This window comes from Mchenga conophoros, linkage group LG7, assembly GCF_057382185.1.
Source record: "Mchenga conophoros isolate Kocher_MC1m ecotype Shallow Benthic linkage group LG7, M_conophoros_male_GT1.1, whole genome shotgun sequence".
Lineage (NCBI taxonomy): Eukaryota > Metazoa > Chordata > Actinopteri > Cichliformes > Cichlidae > Mchenga > Mchenga conophoros.
In genome coordinates, this window is record NC_140532.1 from 8,740,679 (window position 1) to 8,759,576 (window position 18,898).

The 18,898-nt window shown below is 41.1% G+C and overlaps 1 protein-coding gene across 1 annotated transcript in view; it reads left to right on the forward strand.

Moving 5' to 3' along the window:
* LOC146569524 (membrane-associated guanylate kinase, WW and PDZ domain-containing protein 2-like) overlaps positions 1 to 18,898 on the forward strand; it is an 85,753-nt gene that overhangs the window by 45,538 nt on the left and 21,317 nt on the right. Inside the window, exons 4-9 of the mRNA XM_085281878.1 lie at positions 3,221 to 3,445; positions 5,460 to 5,688; positions 6,220 to 6,299; positions 15,647 to 15,704; positions 16,613 to 16,734; positions 17,355 to 17,537. Of these exons, the coding sequence (XP_085138004.1) occupies positions 3,221 to 3,445; positions 5,460 to 5,688; positions 6,220 to 6,299; positions 15,647 to 15,704; positions 16,613 to 16,734; positions 17,355 to 17,537 (897 nt within the window). The remainder of the gene's footprint in view (positions 1 to 3,220; positions 3,446 to 5,459; positions 5,689 to 6,219; positions 6,300 to 15,646; positions 15,705 to 16,612; positions 16,735 to 17,354; positions 17,538 to 18,898) is intronic.

Here is an 18,898-nt window from a genome sequence, read left to right on the forward strand (position 1 = left end):
TTTAAGGTTACTAAAGCATGATAAAGTCTTCTAACACCTGAGATAAAAGAATGCAGTAGACTGTGAGATTTAGATTCAGATAGCTCCTGTCCCAGTTTCTAACCACAGCTAAAAAGCAGCACTGGCTGCTTCACTTTCCAGGGTTACCGCATGTGACATGGTCCCCTTTACAAAGTCAAAGCTTGCTAAATGTTGAGAACAATTCAAAAACCCCATTGCATATATTTTGTCAAATTATTTTGTTGTCGTTGTTGTTGTGTAGCTGCTCCGATTGTTTTTCCTTTCATTGTTTACACTATGTAAAAGGACAGCCTTCATAATTCTGTGCTTTTCATGTGCAATTGTCTTCTCTTTGTGTAGAGAGAGAAACGAAGACTTTAAAAAAAGCAGACAACAAAAACAAACTCAGTGCCTTTAAGAGAAAAAAAATTAAATGCAGGCAGTGAGGGAGACTAAAATCAGACGCGGAGTCTGGACACTGTATTCCATGTGGGTGTACATGTGAATGCAAGAATTGGTGCACATAGGAGCTTATGTATGTGATCATGTGAGATGAGTCACAGCTGAAGGTGGATGTTGAACTGTACAAAAACCAGGATGCCTTCAGGCGTCTCAAGCATTCAAGATCAAGGGAAGAGTTTATTTTTAAAACTAACGTGAGGCATGAGGAGGAACTCTGGCCTAAACTTACCCCAGAAAGCCTTAAGTTCTTTCAAGGATCTCTTCTTTAACCTTTCACAGGTGGGTGCTTGCTGCCTATGGGGCTTTATACTTGTGTCTTTGTCTACATGTGCCAGCGGGCGCAGATTTATATTTTTCACAGATTGTGGAGGAAGTGGTGGCTGTAATGCCTGTGCTCCTCCTGCTGGTCGTGTTGTCCTTTATTGCTGCCTCCTTCTCCCGTTCTTTGGTTTATGCTCGGTAGACTGGCGCTCATCTGTGATTAGTTTTTATGTAGTTAGCCATGTCAGTCCAAACAGTCAGCTGACTGTCTGGGCAGATGGAGGCAAACTAGATCCACAAAAGTCATAAAAAGCCATGCGGAATAAATTTGCTCAGCTTATAAATCAAAGTTTATTCTTTCACGTTGCCTAATTCTGACTTTTTACCATAAAATATACTTGCAGTGTCGTATTATTATAAAATAAAGCTCCAGTTCTTTAGAGCTGTTCTTTAGTTGCTTTTCCTTTATGTAATTTTAATCATTTAGAGGTTTAATTAGAGAAAGTACAAGATTTCTTTTATCATATAAAAGGACATGATCTATCCCAGAGGACTTACTTATATTTGGAATTCTACATTTGAGGAGAAACTAAAATCTCCCCCCGATTCATTAAGTGCCGGCCTGCTGCTGCAGATGCCGGTGACTATTATTGAAACCCAGCCCAACTTTAACTAATCTGTTATTCCTCCCACTTACACTCTGATAATGATTCTCCAAACATACTTCCACATTTCTGTCCAACATTACAGTTGTAGCTCAGGAAGAATCAGCTTAATTAGTGAGAACAAACAGCTGGTTTGGGCTTTAGGAGCCAGCAAACTAGTGAGTCAAGTAATCTAGTACAGAAGCAATGCAGACGTGTAATTTAACCCTAAGATGCTGTGCCTGAAAATGGATCTTTCTTTTGAAACCAAATCCAGGTTTCTCCTTGCAGAAGAATATCTGTGTCTAGGTTTCTCTGCTTTTATTCAATGAAAGGTAATTAAATGCTTCTGCTAACTTGCTGCTGCTGTTCTGTTTAAATCTTTCATAGGGGTTGTGTGTTGAGGTTACACAGAGTAACAAAGAAAGTAAAAAAAGAAAAAAGGCTGGGACAGACTAGGAAGTCTAAGCGCTGGAAATAAACTCATCAGCCACTTTCAAGTGCTCGTTAAGACAGATATCTAATCAGACAACACGGCAACAACTGAATGCATTTAGGCTTGCAGACGTGGTTTGCTGAGTGTGGCATGGTTGTTGGTGCCAGATGGGCACCAACCCACATCTCCAGGGCTTAACCAAAAGAGTCTAAAAACAAAATAAGCCTTTTCTTGATTTCTGCTGAAATTTTAAATGGCAAGGTCAGAAATGAGCACTGTTTAAACACCACCGCCTACCCGAGTATTGTTGCTGATCATGTGCACCCATCTATGACCACAGTGTGCTAGTCTTCAAGCTGGATAACACACCTGATCACAAAGCTCATCTCATCTCGTCTTGAACACGACATAGAGTACTGTACTCTCATGGCCTCCACACTCACCTGATCTCAGACAAATCTGCAGCAGCTGTCGACGCCATCACGTCAATGTGGACCAAAATCTACTTTGAATCTGTGCGACAAAGAATTAGGCCAGTTCTGAATGGAAAAGGAGGTGCACGCTGTGAAAGATTGTGTAGTCAGGTCACAAAACAAAGTGACAGTTCAGGATGAACCTCTCTCGCAGTTTTTCTCCTGTATAAAATGTGACGTTTTAGAAGTCTGTAGGGCATTTCCTCTGCCTTTGAGCGATGAAAAAGGGTGCGACAATGATTGGATGATAAATTCAGTGGACGATGCCGGGGGTGCCTCCTTTTCAGGAGATATGGCAGAGTTAGGAAACGCCCCCAATAGTAAAGAAATGTCATCATAGGGCAGAAAATAATTTTGCAAGTTAAATGATAAGGACATTGATGACACTGACTTCTATGTGTGGGGCATTACTTCCTGTCGTCTTAGTATTGTTGTTGTTTGTTTAGTCATTTTGTGGTGTTCAATTTTCTTTCTAAGCCGGTGTTTTTGTGGAATGGAATGGGAAATTGAGGGAGTTAGAAAATAGACAGCTTGTTTTTTTTTTTCCTGGGTTATTGTTTTGGGATCCTTGTTATGTTCTCTGTGATTAAAAAGCCTGTGTTCTGACTCCAGTCATGTTTTCAGACTAACGTCTATCAGAAGGCCTCTATTAAATGGAACTGCATATGCTTGTTCCTCGCTGAAACACCAGCCAGTGGGTAAATTGATTAGACTTAATAGAAATGATTTGTTACCAGGCAAAAACATGGCCTAAGTTATTTCTGCGGCACTCTGTTCAGACAGATAAATCTTTCATTTTGAAAGGCAGTCATCTGTTCAAAGCCACAGCTGTCTGCGAGCTGTGGACCTTTACTCCGCCTCCCAGACGGTGTGTTACATCACCTGGGATCCCACTTTGGTTGTGCATGTGGCCTCTAACACAAACGCTGCCTCTCTGCCCTCAGATAACTTCTACGGCACACCGAAACCTCCAGCCGAGCCGTCCCCGGCAGCCCCTCCTCTGAATGTGAGTGAGGCCCTGCTGCCCGGAGCCCGGCCAAGCGCCCAGGGCAAAAGAAAGAGGAACCAGTCAGTCAGCAACATGGAGCAGCGCGCCAGTCTGGAGCCGCCTGAGGAGGAGGAAGAGGAGAGCCCAGTTGTCAATGGCAACGGGGTGGCCATCACACCAGGTACTGTAGGATGAGTAAGAAAAATATGAATTTCCTGTTGATGCATGCCACATTTCTCTTTTACTCACAGCCAAAATTACATTCTGTTTCACAAGTGCCGTGGCCACGAAGACTTTATGTACTCATATTTCGGTGAGGAGAAAATAGAGTTTGAAGGCCTGGACTGTCCCCCGGGTTATTTGTTGCCGTCCTACTGGCATTTTTGAGTCAAACCACTGAAAAAGGCCAGTTGTCACAGCAGGTGCATAACCTGTATTGTCCCTTAAGTGGAAAATTAAGTGTCTTTTCCATCTGAGTCCAGACTCATGACTGCAATAGCCAAGCCAACTTTATATATATAGCACTTTAAACAACAAGTGCTGACCAAAGTAAGGACAGAATAAAAATAAAATTAAAATAAAACAACAAAATACTAAAATTAATAAATAAATGATATTTACTTATATATATATATATAAGTAAATAGTATATATATATATGTATATTTTTTTTAAAAAGGAAAAAATGTGCCTCCATCAGTTATTCCGACACTGCATGAACCAAAACTCGCAGGTTCTCAATAACCTTATGTTACACAACATGTATGCACAAGGGCACCTCTGTGTACTCACCATTATCACTGTCCACAGTCCCATTTTTGGCATCAGCTCCAATCTCTCTTTCCTCAAGTTTCTTTGTCTCTCCTTCTGTCATCACGCTCCTGGCCTTTGTCCTTGCTTCTATTAATACCGTGACTTTTCTCTCTTCCCCTGCCACCCTCGTCCATCCTACCTCCAAATTGTTTATCTCTGTGGTCCTGTCCCTCCTGCCCTCTCTGCTTCCCTGTCTCTCTTTGTAGTCTTTGTCGTTATTGTATATATACACAGTACGTATTAAGCTCTTACTACAACCTGCTTACTGTTTTTACTTGAATAAGTTTGCTTTCATGTCTAGTATAAATACTGAAAAAAAATTAACCAAAGACCAAGTGCACCTGACAGATTAAACAAGACTTTAGCAGACAGTGTCATATATGGCTCATATGGGCCCAAATACATGACTTGGGAGACAGGAAATTAATCCTAAACTCCAACAAATTACAAAATAAAGGCTGTCGAAGAAGAAGGAATCCAAAAACTGGGTAGAAACAGTGCTGAGGACCACACAACCAATAGGAAGGAGGGAGGATGCGTCAAAGAGATGAGACAAACTGAGTCAATAAATACACAAGGTGATGTGAGCAAACAGGAAACACCTGCGCGGTCAGCTGAACTTAAGTGAGAAAACGAGACAAGGGATGTAAAACTAAATAGAAACCACAAGAAACAAAGATTAATAAAAAAAAATCAGGAAGTAACCAAACTGAACAGAAACACGGGCTTGACACAGAGAACTCAGGAGGGCAGGAACACAAACTCGGGGAATGAAATCATGAGAAATGAGCTAAAGTATAAACAGACTACGCAGAAAGATAGAGAGGTGAAAATGTAAACCATACACAAAGAAATAAACTGAAGATATTTAACAGACACAAGACCCAGGACCGTGACAGAGGATTGTGAAACACCATTGATTCTTCTTGAACTGTGAAGGTGATATAGTCAGATATTTTCATAATTAGACCTTCTAATATTTTAGCATTTTCGTTGCACCTTCACAAAGTTACAACAGGAATACTTTAGATTTTGTATTTCTCACCTTGATCCTGTGCTTCTTATCGACTGTCTTAGTTGCTACCAGCTTTTCTTGTCACTCTAAAAATCGTCCCTTATTTCTGACTCAGTCTTTGACCCCTCAAGTCTCTGTCTTACCCTGTTTTTCAATTTCTGACATTTCTATGTTGTTGTTTTTTTCCTCGTTCTCATTGTCCTCAGACTCCATCACCACCACCGCCCTCCCCCTCCTCTCCTGGGGCTTCATAGCTCTGCAGTGGCTTGGCTCTGACTCATGCTTGGCATGTGTAATGTGCATTCAGGTCTGCATGTGTGTACACGGTGTGTGAGAATAACTCTGTGTGTGTGTCTGTGGTCCACAGAGTCCAGTGAACATGAGGACAAGAGCACAGATGCCTCTGGGGAGGTTGCTGTTGAAGCGTCAATCCAGGCCCCAGCATCTGCTGAGCCTCCAACCGAAGGAGAGGAGGCCCCAAAATCTCCCTGCAAGTCCCCAACCAAAGTTCTAGATGCAGATGAGGAAGAGCTGGGTCCCCTGCCTGATAACTGGGAGATGGCCTACACTGAGAAGGGGGAAGTTTACTTCATAGAGTAAGCGATATCTTCTTATTAAATGAGGATATTTTCTTTTTTGTGTGACAATTATACCATTCTAAAAATAAATAAATAAATAAAAGCTTAAAGCACATTCAATGTAAAGCACTTTGCAAAGTGCACTTACTTTAAAATCATGGTTTATGTATGGCTGTGTGAAAACTTTATAGCTCTGACCTTGTGTTGAATAATTGATGAAACTCCAGTGCTCCTAATCAGACAGGATACACACACACACACACACACACACACACACACACACACACACACACACAAAAGTTTTGCCCTCTCATCGCACCCTTCCTAATTAGTGGCTGAGGGCTAATTACCGGATTCATGACCGTTTAGTTTACCTTAGAAATCTCCTTGTTTCGCAGCATCCCTGCACACGTACAAACACAGGTCATTACTGTTACTCTGCACTCCGCTCTTTCTCTTATCTCCTCTGTCTGTGTCTCGCTGACCTCGGTTTGCACCGTTCCTCCTTCCATTGCCATCGTCTACATCTGCCTCTTTCTTCTTCTCCAGTCACAACACCAAAACGACATCATGGCTCGATCCTCGGCTCGCAAAGAAAGCAAAGCCGCCAGAAGAATGCAGGGAAGACGGTGAGTGCGAACAACCTGATTTAGTTATGTTTTTCTCTCTTAAGCTTTAGTTTATCTGAAGTTCATCGCTTGGTGTTTGTGGAAGTGTGTTGTCTCTGCTGTTTGTGTACCACTGTTGTCTGCTCCAGACTCACAGTTGCAGCCTGTTTGCTCCTCTTGAGTAAAAAGAACACAAAAACACTCAAATTGAGATGTTTGTTAGTGTGCACTGCTCCCAGCTTTCTCCACAGGTTTTGTGGGGGTGTACTCGTACAGGAAGGTTGAAACCCAGACAGACTAAACTGGGCTAATAAACTCTCCCGGTTTAGATTTGTTGCTGAGAATGGATCATTAAGCATATGATTGTCTTGCAAGATGTGCAGAGAGGAAGGTAGTTCTTTCATTAAATGTCCTTTTATTGCCTATCGGGCAAATGTTGAGAAAATAATGAACTTTAGAGCAAAACTGTATGTGCACTCAGCGAGGGGAAAATGTTTAAAGCTAGTTCAAATTCTAATTTAGAAAACGGAGATCTCTTCAGACTTTTTTTTGATCAGACCAGGATGTGTTACATGTTCTGTGTGGTATATAGTGATAGGTGTATATGTGTGTCTGCGTCTGTGGCTAGCAGCACATCTGTGTGATCACTGTGTGAAAGGAACGCACCGTTTGCCTCACAAGGATGTAAATGTTATAATTATAGTTAGGACTGCACTGGTACACAGTGCTTAGCCAAAGGTATTTAGGCCACCCTAGTTGAATAGAGTTAGATCCACTAATTTGTACAACAAAGTCAAAAGTTTGTGGTTTTCAAGTCAGAACTGAGTATTAAGCTGCTGACGGGTTTCAGATTTAAGATTTTCCAGCAACCTGTAGGGGCTGATTTATTATATTTGCATGAAAAAAAAAATTCCTCTCACAAGGATTTGATTGAATCTTGAAGCTGAAGAGCAAATGCACTTCAAGGAAAAACAGGCCTTTTGTCATGTGGCAGGCAGGATTAGGAGCTGAATTTAAACACAACTTTATTGCTGTCAATAGACCGAGTTAACAAAATAATGATGGAGTGGCACACGGACACGAGACGTGTGACTTTCAAAATAAAACGGGAAGTAACACTGAGACCAGGACTAAGACACACAAACCACGCAGACACGAGGATATTACTGGGAAAACAGGACGGGACCATTAAAGATAAACTAGAACACAGACTACAAACAGAGGGCAAGACTATGAGAAACTGGACACAGAAGAGAACTGGGATCATAAGAAAGAACACAATAAGCTAAAGACCAGAAACAAATAGAGAACTAGAATCACAATCCACACATTCCAAAAGAGTAAATCATGAGACCACATTGAAGATCCAGGTCCACGATGCCTTTACATTGTGTGAGGACTAAAGCGGGGACAGATGGGAAAAATGAACTTCACACATGGAGCAGGGCAGGTTGTATTCAGACGGCCTGAGAATGAGCCAAAGGTGCCAAAGGGAATGAAATGCTTCAGTTATTATTTTCTGTCATCATTAACTGAACAAAACAACTCAATAATTAAAAAAAAATTAAATTAAATTAAGACCTCGAATAAAAATGACTGGCCTGTAACCATAACTGTGTGCTTCAGAATGTATCACTCCAGTATAAAACACAGTTTATTGTGTTTTAAAGTCTGGAGAGTTCAGCTGCTCTAGTAAAGACATAAATCTTTTACAAACAAATTACCTATGGAGATTTATTGTTGGCGAAAGGGCCAATTTGTTATCTTAAAAAAGCTGGGCAGTGCAGTTTTTAGCAAACATTACTCAAACAGGAGCAAAAAGTGTATTTCTTTGGGATTATTTGCCACTGAGGATGAATACGTTTTGGCTGGTCCAGTGTAGCAGCTCTGAAACCTTTTGGTGTGTTTGACTCTCGTGATATGTTCACTGTCGGGGAGCATTGACCTGACCTGTCACTCTCTGTCTTGAATAAATGTTTCGAGGTCAACGCAGCAACGTCTGTCCAGGAAGGAAGAAACAAAGGTCTCAAAAACGGTGTGTTATTAGTCCTCTCTAACCTGTTTACGATTTTGTGGCCCTCGTGTTTAGAGCACGAGAATGGTGTGTGTGGATGTGTGGACGAGAGAAGAATAAGGTACAGTTTATTAGCTGGTCAGATTAGGTAATTTATTGATTTGCTGCCTTTTCTTTATACGTGTCAGCATCATTATCTTTGGGGTTTGTTTAGAAGCAGTTTTAATGAAGCAAAGCAAAAATCGACTCTGACAACACAGAAATTTTTAGGAAAGATTTGCATCCGTTATTCTGCTACACATTGAAGCGCAGTGGTGATACAGCGTGATGAGATGTATGACGATAAGGTGATCTAACGTCCCTGCTGCTGTCACAGCCGGCCACTGAATTAGTTTGTGATGTGATCCGCCAGAGCAAGCTCTAAATCGATACCTTCTACCTCTCCTCTGTTCTTCATCCCTTCAGTCCTCTCCCTCACCTCACATCTCCCCCTCTCTCCCCTTTCAGTCTCTCTCTTCAGTTTCTCCTGTCTTTCCCTCACTCTCTGCCTCGCTATCGCTCTTCCTCTTCCCAGTAAAGGCCCAGACTGTGACAGGAATTCTAATAACGGCGCTCAGCTCTGCACAAACTGGCTCTTACTCTCTCTCACACACACACAATAAGTTGTTGGTTCAGACTCTTTTCATGAACATGGCTGACAGTACTTTAGCTTTGCTGTGGAGGATGTCTGTAAAGTTTCTGTCAGATCCGATTACGATTTTATCTTTTAGAAAGGCATCAGGTCCTGTTGTGTTTAGCAGCTGCTACAATAGCTTATGGAGCTCCATGTAATCTCTCACTGAAAATTAGTTTCATGCTCTGTATGTAAAAGTGGACGTAGGCAAAGTGGCGCCTCCCAGTGGTTTGGGAGAAACTCTAATGAACCTTCAAGTCTAACATTTCGGTGTCGCCATCTTTTTTTTGTCTTTTTTAAAAACATTTACATACATTTCTGTGCAAAACTCTCGAGCCTGCCCCTAAAGGAAGAAGACTTTCTTTTAGTTTTTTTAAAGTCATGAACAATAGTTCTCCAGACTTGCAGGTCTTGCAAGTAGTTCTTTGGACATTGGTTGCTTTTTCACTCATTTTCAGTCCAGTCCTTGCACCTTACCATTTTCAGAGAAATGTTTTTTGATTGTTAAGCCACTTAGCACTGACCTTTGAGTCATTCAAGCGTAAAAAAAGGCACTTAAATTAACAGACAGCTTAAAAATGCCAAACATAACACAGTTTGTTTGACAGGCATAAAACTGTTTGGGGTTTTTTATCCCCCCCCCCCCCCCCCCCCCCCCACACACACACACACACACACACAAAAAAACCTGTTAGCTGAAAACCTGGTATATCTCAGGATGGTGTGCAGTGTGTCTTTAGAAAATTAGGAAACTGGACAAGTGGAGGACAAAAGAAGTGCCAGGGATATTAAAAAAGAGCAGAAGAACAGTATCTGAAAGTCATGTTCTTAAAAAATAGGAAAAAATATTGTGTGAAGACCTGACACAGATCTGACCTGCACCTGGACTTTCAGGTACAACAGTGAGTGTAAAACATGGTGGAGGCAATGCAACACTATCTGGAAGCCATTTGATTGGCTATAGCATCGTTTATAGCATGACAATGATCCCAAACATACATGGATAAACCCCACACTGACAGAGTGGGTTTTTCTGGATGCAAAATGGAACAAAAAGCAGCCAACATCCAAAGACTGCCCTTCAAGAAACCAGCAGAACTTAATTGAAGACACCCATTTTGGCTCAAGACTTTTGCACACTACTATTTTTCGAGAGGATTGACGCGCTAGTAGAGTCACCCTCTAGTGGCCATTTAAGAAACTGCAGTTTTTGACACTTTATTTTACTTTTCAGTTTCTTTCTTTTTGCCTTCACTGTGTGAAGTTGAGTTATCTTTTTTCTTTTTTAATCTTTTGCTGTGCCTGTTTCCGTCTTCGGAGGAAGCAGTTGTTAAAGGAATTTAATGCTTAAGTAATCACTACTGGCAGAGGAATTTGGATCAAAGACTGTTAGCAGAGCGTTTGTGAAGGCCCTGGATGACACATCACGTCCTCTCACAGCACCTATGAATTAATGTCTTCCAGAAAACAGGTTTAGATGCCAGGAAATTTTCTTTTTTGGTATAAACAGCTAAGCAAGCACATGGGATGACAGAAGGATATGTAGTAGTTTAATCCAGCATCCCCATCCTTACATTACTCGCACTGTTCTTTTTTTTTTTTGTAATGGTCTCCTGTAGCTCTTGGTGATATAATGTTCTGCCAAATTTTTGATGTTTGTGCAATACCTTGGTGCTCCCGCTGTAAAATGTGATAATTTAAAAGCATTTTTCCATTTTTGCCCACTTTAATGGACATGTAATTTTCAGATGATGAAATATGCATGAAAGCAAGGATATCAAATTATGCAAGGGGAGTGAATAAAACAATAAATGTGGGATGGGAACATCAAGAAGAGGTGGTGCTGTTTTTAACTGCCCCTCTGCCTGAAGGATTTCCCAGAGTCTCATAGCCTCAGGCAGGAAACAGAAAAATATTCAGACACACTTTCATTAGTGCTTTTTTTTCTTCCTTCTTCCCTCTTGTTATTCCCTTTCCGTTGCTTCCACGTCTGGTCTTTTTGCTCCACTTTCCTTGAGCATTTCATATCCTCATTCGCTATTCCCTTTCCCTTCACTTAGCCTCTCTGCGTTCTTTTGCTCCCATGCTGCATTTTTTGGCTGAGTTTGAGAAGATGGCTGTTTGTGCTTTATGTGTTTGCACAAATTTACAACCATTGTGTGCATTGTAATGTATGTATTTGCTGAGACTCAATCCCAGAGTTCAAAGGCTTGTCACCTCAGATCTGGTTCTTTTTGTCAATTAGTCTTTTGTTCCATAACTCAAGCACATATCCCTTCTCTCGCTCAGAGCAGGAAAAAACAGGACAAGCTTCAAGTCCCTCCAAGAGTTGTTTTGAATTCTGCCTTACATACGCACTCAATCCCTGCGTCAGTTTCCAAGTAATCCCAGCGCTGTCGACAAAAACATACTGTTTATTGTCATTCAGAGGCGGGATTTCTCACTAAGGCCAACGTCACAGTGTCAAAACCGTGTTTGCAGCTAGCTGCGATAGATGGAAATGGGTTCAGGCTTGCATACAAAGAGCGCTGGAGCACACTCTCAGAGAGCGACGCTAAAAATGTTACCTCAGAGTTTCATCACTGTTATTACACTGAGTCATGTCTGGACCACGACCATTTCTCTGTCTTGAGTTTTCTCATCTTTTCACTCTCATTTTTCTGCAATCACTGTTTTATATGTTTCTGTCTTGACAGCTCTTTTGTATTTTCTGTCTATGCTGTCTAGAGCTAGACTGCAAAATGGTTTAAAAAATGCACCTGAGGAAAAATTCTCACAGTTCTACTTAGTTTTTTAAGAGGGAGTCTTCATCTGGGAGATTTTTCCAGTTTTTTAGTTTCTGCTGTTGGTCAGATAATTAGTTTTAATATGCCAGGTTTTACTATTTTGCTGATGCTGCAAATCGAATGATTTATCTGTCATTACAAATATAATTTCTAGTTAGAATGATGTTGAAAATCCTTTTTTGCAGCCCTACATGGAAATCTTGTGGAATTTGTATTTCTTTGAGTTTATTCTTGAAGTCATTGTTGGCTTCTTTGTTGTCAGATGAGTCAGATGAGTTCATTGTATCTGCTCGTGGCTTCCTGTTGGTCAGAGAGACGTTTTGTGAGAGGGAAGATGAGTCATCTAATGCAGAGGAATCACAATTAGACTTTATGTCAAGAGAGACAGCAATACACATACACACTAATGAGCAAACACAAGTGAGCCCCCTCAATGCTCACGCTATATTCAGACACACGAGGAATTTGATTTAATGTCAGAGATGATGACACATTTCAGCCATTTTTAATACACACACGCACTTCCCCCACATACACGCGCGCACACCGCAAATACTGACTCGATTGAATGCTTAAAAACACACATAAACACACACACACACCCCTCGCTCTCTGTATTGCCGCGGCAGGAAATAGAGACAAGACGGAGCCCTCAGCTCGGGCGAGGGGGGGAAAAAAAAGAAAGACTTCCACTGGTGGTTTCCATGGAAACTGTCTCCCTTTCAGTTCAGGGGGAGGGAAAGCGACTAGTGGATGACTTAGGCTGACATTTAAGGTGGCTTGTGGACAGGGTGGTAAGGAATTTAAGGTGGTTTGAAGTATGAATCCATCAGGCTTTTTCACCTCGAGGATGAGAAGGGTCATTTACGGTAATGGCGGTGCGGCACGGGCGGCTTGAGCAAACACCTTGGGCTGCACAGTCAGCATGCTCAGCAGCAGGACACACACACACAGACTGACACATTCACACACAGATTATTTATATTTACATCACAGATCTGTTCATAATTTTATTACAACGCGGGAGGATGATGTCGCTGTATCAGTATCACACGGACCAAATAATTGTAAAAATAATAGGACTGATGGTGGGTGTGGGTGGGTGTGTGACTCTTTAAGTGGGTCAGGCTGTGTTTCGGATTTGTACTGTTAAAAAAATGTCTCTTTTAATACCTGAGTTATGTGCTCTTATGTTGCTTTGAGAAATCTAAATATGTTGTTTTATGTTCAGTGTTTTCACAACAATTTCCACAAATTTCCTCCAAATTTAATGAAACGTTCTTCTGCTTAGAGGCAGAATCAATAAATGACCTCACATTATTAATTAATCTATAAAGCAGCATGTACACACATCGACTGATTGGTTTTTGTTATAAAAACTATTGAGTGTGGAAACTCTTGTGCTTCACAGAAGTTTTACTACATTACAAAATTCTTTACAGGATAAATAATCTGTAAAATCTTTTGATGTTTTGAACTAAGATATTTTATGTAAATACAATTATAACAATTATATTTTTACAGGGGGACTTTTAAAGTTGACCAAAGAACCTGATCACCAAACAAATAAAATTATTATCAGCCCAGGAACTTGTTTTAAACTTTTTGTGCTTTACAGATTTTAATAGTCAGTGCTAGAAATACATTTTGGTCAGTCCTAAATTTAAAAACCAAGTCTTGAAACTGTTGTGCAAACAAGTGAGGTATAAAGCAAAACCGCTAACCCACACACACACCACAACCACACACCTTTCCATTACAAATGCAACAGCGTTAAATGGTAAATGGCCTAAGCGCTTTACTAGTCCCTAAGGACCCCAAAGCGCTTTACATATCCAGTCATCCACCCATTCACACACACATTCAGACACTGGTGATGGCAAGCTACATTGTAGCCACAGCCGCCCTGGGGCGCACTGACAGAGGCGAGGCTGCCGGACACTGGCGCCACCGGGCCCTCTGACCACACACACACACCACAGCCACACACCTTTCCATTACAAATGCAACAGCGTTACACACACTAGGCCCATGTTTTTATTCGCCTCCCTCGGTGCTTCTCTTCTAGCCTCATCTGTAATCTGTGTGACAGTAGTTTCGTTCTTTGTTCATCACCTTTGCTTTATTAGTGGTGGAAAGTGACCGTCTACAGTCGTGTGAAAAATGCATTTTTTCACTAGACTCCATGCAGTCCTCTGAAAAACTAAGTACAACCTTGCTGCTAGAAATTAAGCAGGTAAGCACCAACCAAGCGCTGCTAATCAAATGCACTTGGTTAACTGATCATCAGTAAGTTTTGGCAGTTTGCTGGTTTGGCGCATTCAGGTGTGGACGTCCCAATAAATTTATCCCAAGGTCAGACCGTGTAGTGATCAGGGAAACTCAAAATACCCGAGAGCTAAATCTCAGACTCTGCAGGCCTCAGTTAGCATGTTAGATGTTAAACTTCATGACAGCAGAATTAGAAAAAGAGTGAACAAGTATTTAAAATGTAGCCAAAACACAAACAGTCGTCAGCACGGTGCTGATGACTTGGGCTTGTTACACGGCAGCTGCACTTTGAGTCATTAAGTCCACCATTCTCATCGCATGTCAAAGTATTATAGAGTCAAATGTGGGACCATCTGGAAAAAAGCTTAAGCTTGGCTCAAAATCGGTTGTGCAACAGAACACTGCTCACAAGCACAGCAGCAAGTCTACAACAGTGACTGAAAAAGGAAAGAATCAAGGTGTTGCAATGGTTCAGTCAAAAGTCCAGACTCAACCTGAGTGAATTGCTGTGGTGGGACCTTAAGCGAATGCCTGCAAACCTCAATGAACTGATGTTGTAAAGAAGAGTGAGCCAAAATTCCTCCACAATGATGTGAGAGACTGATGAAGTCGTCCAGAAAACGATTACTTAGAGTTATTGCTGCCAAAGCTGGTTGTATAAGCTACTGAATCATGGGGTGTACTTAGTTTTTCACAGGTTTCAGCTATAAATTACACGAATGAGACTATTTAAGACCCGAAGATAAATAATACGAGAAATAGGATGAACACTTCAAGAGCACTAATGCTAATGAGACATGCTATATATCCGGTATATGTCTGAGTGGGAGGGAAACAGATGGACTGTTGCTGAGTAGGTGTGTGTGTTTTTCTATGTTAGCTCAATCTTATAGTGCAATTTAAACCCACCCTTGTGTTTCTTATAGCTTCCTGCAAGCTGAGTGCTAAACCAGAAAACCAAAACATCTTGAATTTTGCAAAAACCGGCAGAGGGAGCTCACAACAACATGTTGTACAAGGTGTGTTTGGCATGATTGTGCACCACAGTGGAAAGTTAGAAGTAAATTAGAAGAAAACCGGCATTGAGTACAGGAGTTTGTGCAGCGCCTTGACCCAGTTCCTTTATAATAGAGAGAGGAGAGATAAATCAGCGAAGGGATGGATGAAGTGAGAAGGGAACAGAACCAGAGGAGGGAGAGGAGGAGACAATTAACACAACAGCCACGGAAGCTGTCCAAGGCGAAAACAAGTGGGTGGGTGAAGGAGACAAACATGAAGTAGTATGTTGTTGATATTTGGCCTTGAAGGATTTGTGCTCACGATAACAGGCGGAGAAAGAAAAGAGAAAGAAGGCAGGCCGAGGTGTCAGATGATTTAAATGTTCTTTTCCTCCCACCCTGTTTTGGGCTGACGTCTTTGTTGTGATTCGCGTCTCCATGAAGAAGCCACCACTGCAGATCGAAGTGCTGTCTGTCTATTAAAGGAGCGCTTGGGAGCGTCTAGCTGTGAGCTCGGAGATTCATGCCATCTCCCCTCAGTGGTTCAATTTAGAGTCTACCTTCCTTCCCTCAGCTCTCAGCATTGACTGACTTCATTTCCCTTATCTGGTTTTTCTTCCCCTCAGAGCTGCCCTACGGCTGGGAGAAGATAGATGACCCCATCTACGGCAGCTACTACGTAGAGTAAGTTTCCCCGTTGTCTTTGGATAAACCAGCCACTCTGGAGTAAAACAGGAAATGCATTTCCATGCGCTACAACGCCTCGTTATGAATTATAAATGACTCAATTCCCATTTCTTTTTCATATATTACAGCTATTTCATTAAAGCTTTAAAGTAAAGCGCTTGCTTATGAGGGCTGTCCTGCAGGTTATATGACAAACACACTTTTTTTTTGTTGCTCTTTTTATTCAGATACAGTTTTAAGAGGCTGCTGTTTCTGTTTTGTCATTAATTTACAAAATGTGCTTATTTATATAATTTAATTGCACCTAAGAATTACTAAAGGAATTATATTTTACACCCAAGTCATAACCATAGTCATGAAATTTAATGCATTATTAAATTTTAACAAACTGTAGATGGAGTTAGAATTACAGACTAGATAAACTAGCTTTGTGTTGTTAAGCTGTTACAGTGATCGTGGTTGCAAACACCTGCCAGACATTAGTTTTACATCCAGCAGAAACATGTTCCACAGATATTTTCTGGCAATTTATCTCCATCCTTCTGCTGTTTTTACTTGAGGAGAGTGCTAATATTTACTAGCAACAGCAGCTGAAAATTTGACTAAGAGCTGGGCTCTCAGCAAGACTAACAACCCTTTCCTTCAAAAAGGAGTTATTTAACTCAGCAGATTTTTAAATGTTGGTGATTTAAAACGTGGAAAGCTGCTATTTTTTTTTATGAATGAGCACTCACTTTTGGCACTTGAATACCTCTGAATACAAGGTTCACAAAAATATAAAATAAAAGCATGATTGCTGTGAACACATTTCTAATAAAGCATTGCACTTTGGTATTTCTGTTGGCTTTCAGAGAGGCTTTAATCTGTCCTTGTTCATAATTTGTGACAATGCACTGTATTTACAGTCACATCAATAGAAGGACTCAGTTTGAGAACCCGGTCCTGGAAGCCAAGAGACGCCTGGAGCAGCAGAGGCAGATGCAGAGCCAGGGACTCTCTGCTCTACCGCTGCCTACAATTTACAGAGGTACAATTCCACACCGTGTCCAGTACTTACATGAAAACATGCTGACAGGCTCACGCAGTTGCACAAATATGAAAATGCCATGACTGCAGAAAGAATGTCTGTAGCACATAGCCTTGGTCTTGAGGCCATCTCACGCTAATGCATTTTTGAAATAATTACACATTTTCCCTCCAGTGCTGAAATTCTGGATTGAATACTTTGCATTTTATTCCTCTTTTCACGGCTTATGTCATAGAGTGGGCTGTTTCACGAGTGTTTGATGGGGCAGATTAACAGTGTCACAGTGTACAGGGTCGAATGGAAATCACAGGCAGTGCAGCGGACAGAGAACATGCCAGCCCTAAGGCCCCTAGTGGTCATATCCAGGCATGCGTATGATGACATACTACAGCAGGACATTATTACTCCTTCATCTGAGTAAAAACTGCTTTTCTCCAGCGAGATTATCAGGATATTGTATCCTCAAGTTTTGGCATTAAGAAAAAAATTACAATAGAGGCATCCAGTGCTGAATAAATCACGTAAAAGCAAAAAAAAATGACTCAATAACACAATGTTCAACAGTTCTAGAAATAAAAATATGGTGTAAATTTGTCCCTCACAATTTTATCCAAATGCAGAGAAGCCATTGTTTACGAGGGACCCAACCCAGCTGAAGGGCACCTTCCTATCGACAGCCCTGCAGAAGAGCAACATGGGATTTGGCTTTACAATTATAGGAGGCGACGAGCCCGACGAGTTCCTGCAAGTGAAGAGCGTAATACCAGATGGACCTGCTGCTCAGGATGGAAAAATGGACACAGGTAATTATATGTAGCGTGCAATTTTGACAACTGGTTTCAAAATAAATTGAGGTTTAAACAAACTGCAAGCTGTCACCGCTGTCACTGCTGATAGTGTAATGTTTGTAGAAATGTTTAAGCACTCCCTCATTACTGTGACACCTCAGTGTTATGGACCTTTATTTTTTTCTCATGGCAGATCAAATACAGAAAGCTTTTTGCTGGCAGGAGTTTGAATTTTTACCTGTCTGTTGGCAGGTTCTGTCAACATGTCTGGTTCCTAAAAAATCCACAGAAAACAGCAGTGTTAGTATTCAGTGCATTTTTGAGTTACTGTGTAACTTTTAGCAACAAAAGTCAGAACAAATCCAGAGATTTCGTAGCATAAAGAGCAACCATTTAGATCCCGATAGCAGTGCGCACAGAGATCTTGGACGATTGGGTGAATTACTTTACGTTCTTAAGTATTCAAGTCTTTTCAAAACTCTCTTCAAAAGTCAAAGTCAGTAGTTTTCTGTAACAAGTATTTCAACACCGTATACCTTCTAAAGTGCAGTAGAGAGATCATTGTTCCTTAAGAAATATTAAAAGATAAAAAGATATTAAGGTTGTGCATGTGTGCAGCCTCAGCTTCGTCAGATTTATAGATTTATTTTCTTTTTTCATGTAGAAGATACAATACTGAATAAAATATATGTCAGCGTGCAGCTTAAATTCTACAGTCATTAAACTATAGATTAAGAAAATGGTACCATGGCATTGTGTTAATTTCTCAATTTTTCTGTATAACTTTACAATATGTTACAAGGTGGTTGCACTTTTTCTCCTCGTTCTCTATTCCTGTTGCGATACACACACAAGTTTTAAGTGTCACTGTTTCCATCTCAACAAAAATATAAGTGCCCCCTCCAGTTAGGTTAAGCCTGGTCTAAGTGGGTGATAAATGCAATCCATTTTGGCCACAAGTCCTTAAACTTATCCTGCTGTAGTTTTAAAGAAAAGGACAGTCGTTTCATTATGTAGGTGTCATAAAGGATTTTTAACCAATTTTCAATTTGTGGTGCATCAGGCTGTGGCGGCTTCAGCGAGTAGTACTCTCATTAAGTATTTGTCTTCTTTAGTTTGAGTGTTCCCGTGTGAATCGAAACCTTATCACAGTGGAGCGGTTTGCGCATTCCAGTGATCCCAGGAGCTATGCTGTAGGGTCTCCCAGGGCAAATTGGTCCTGGATGAGAGAACAGAGAAAGATTGGTTCTGAAAACCCCCATGATGACAAAAAAAGGGTCCGGTTTACCTATCCTGGGGCCAGGCTCGGGTTAGGGGAATGACATGAACCCAGATAAGTAGTAGCTTCATGAAGTAGCTACACTGTCTTGGCATCA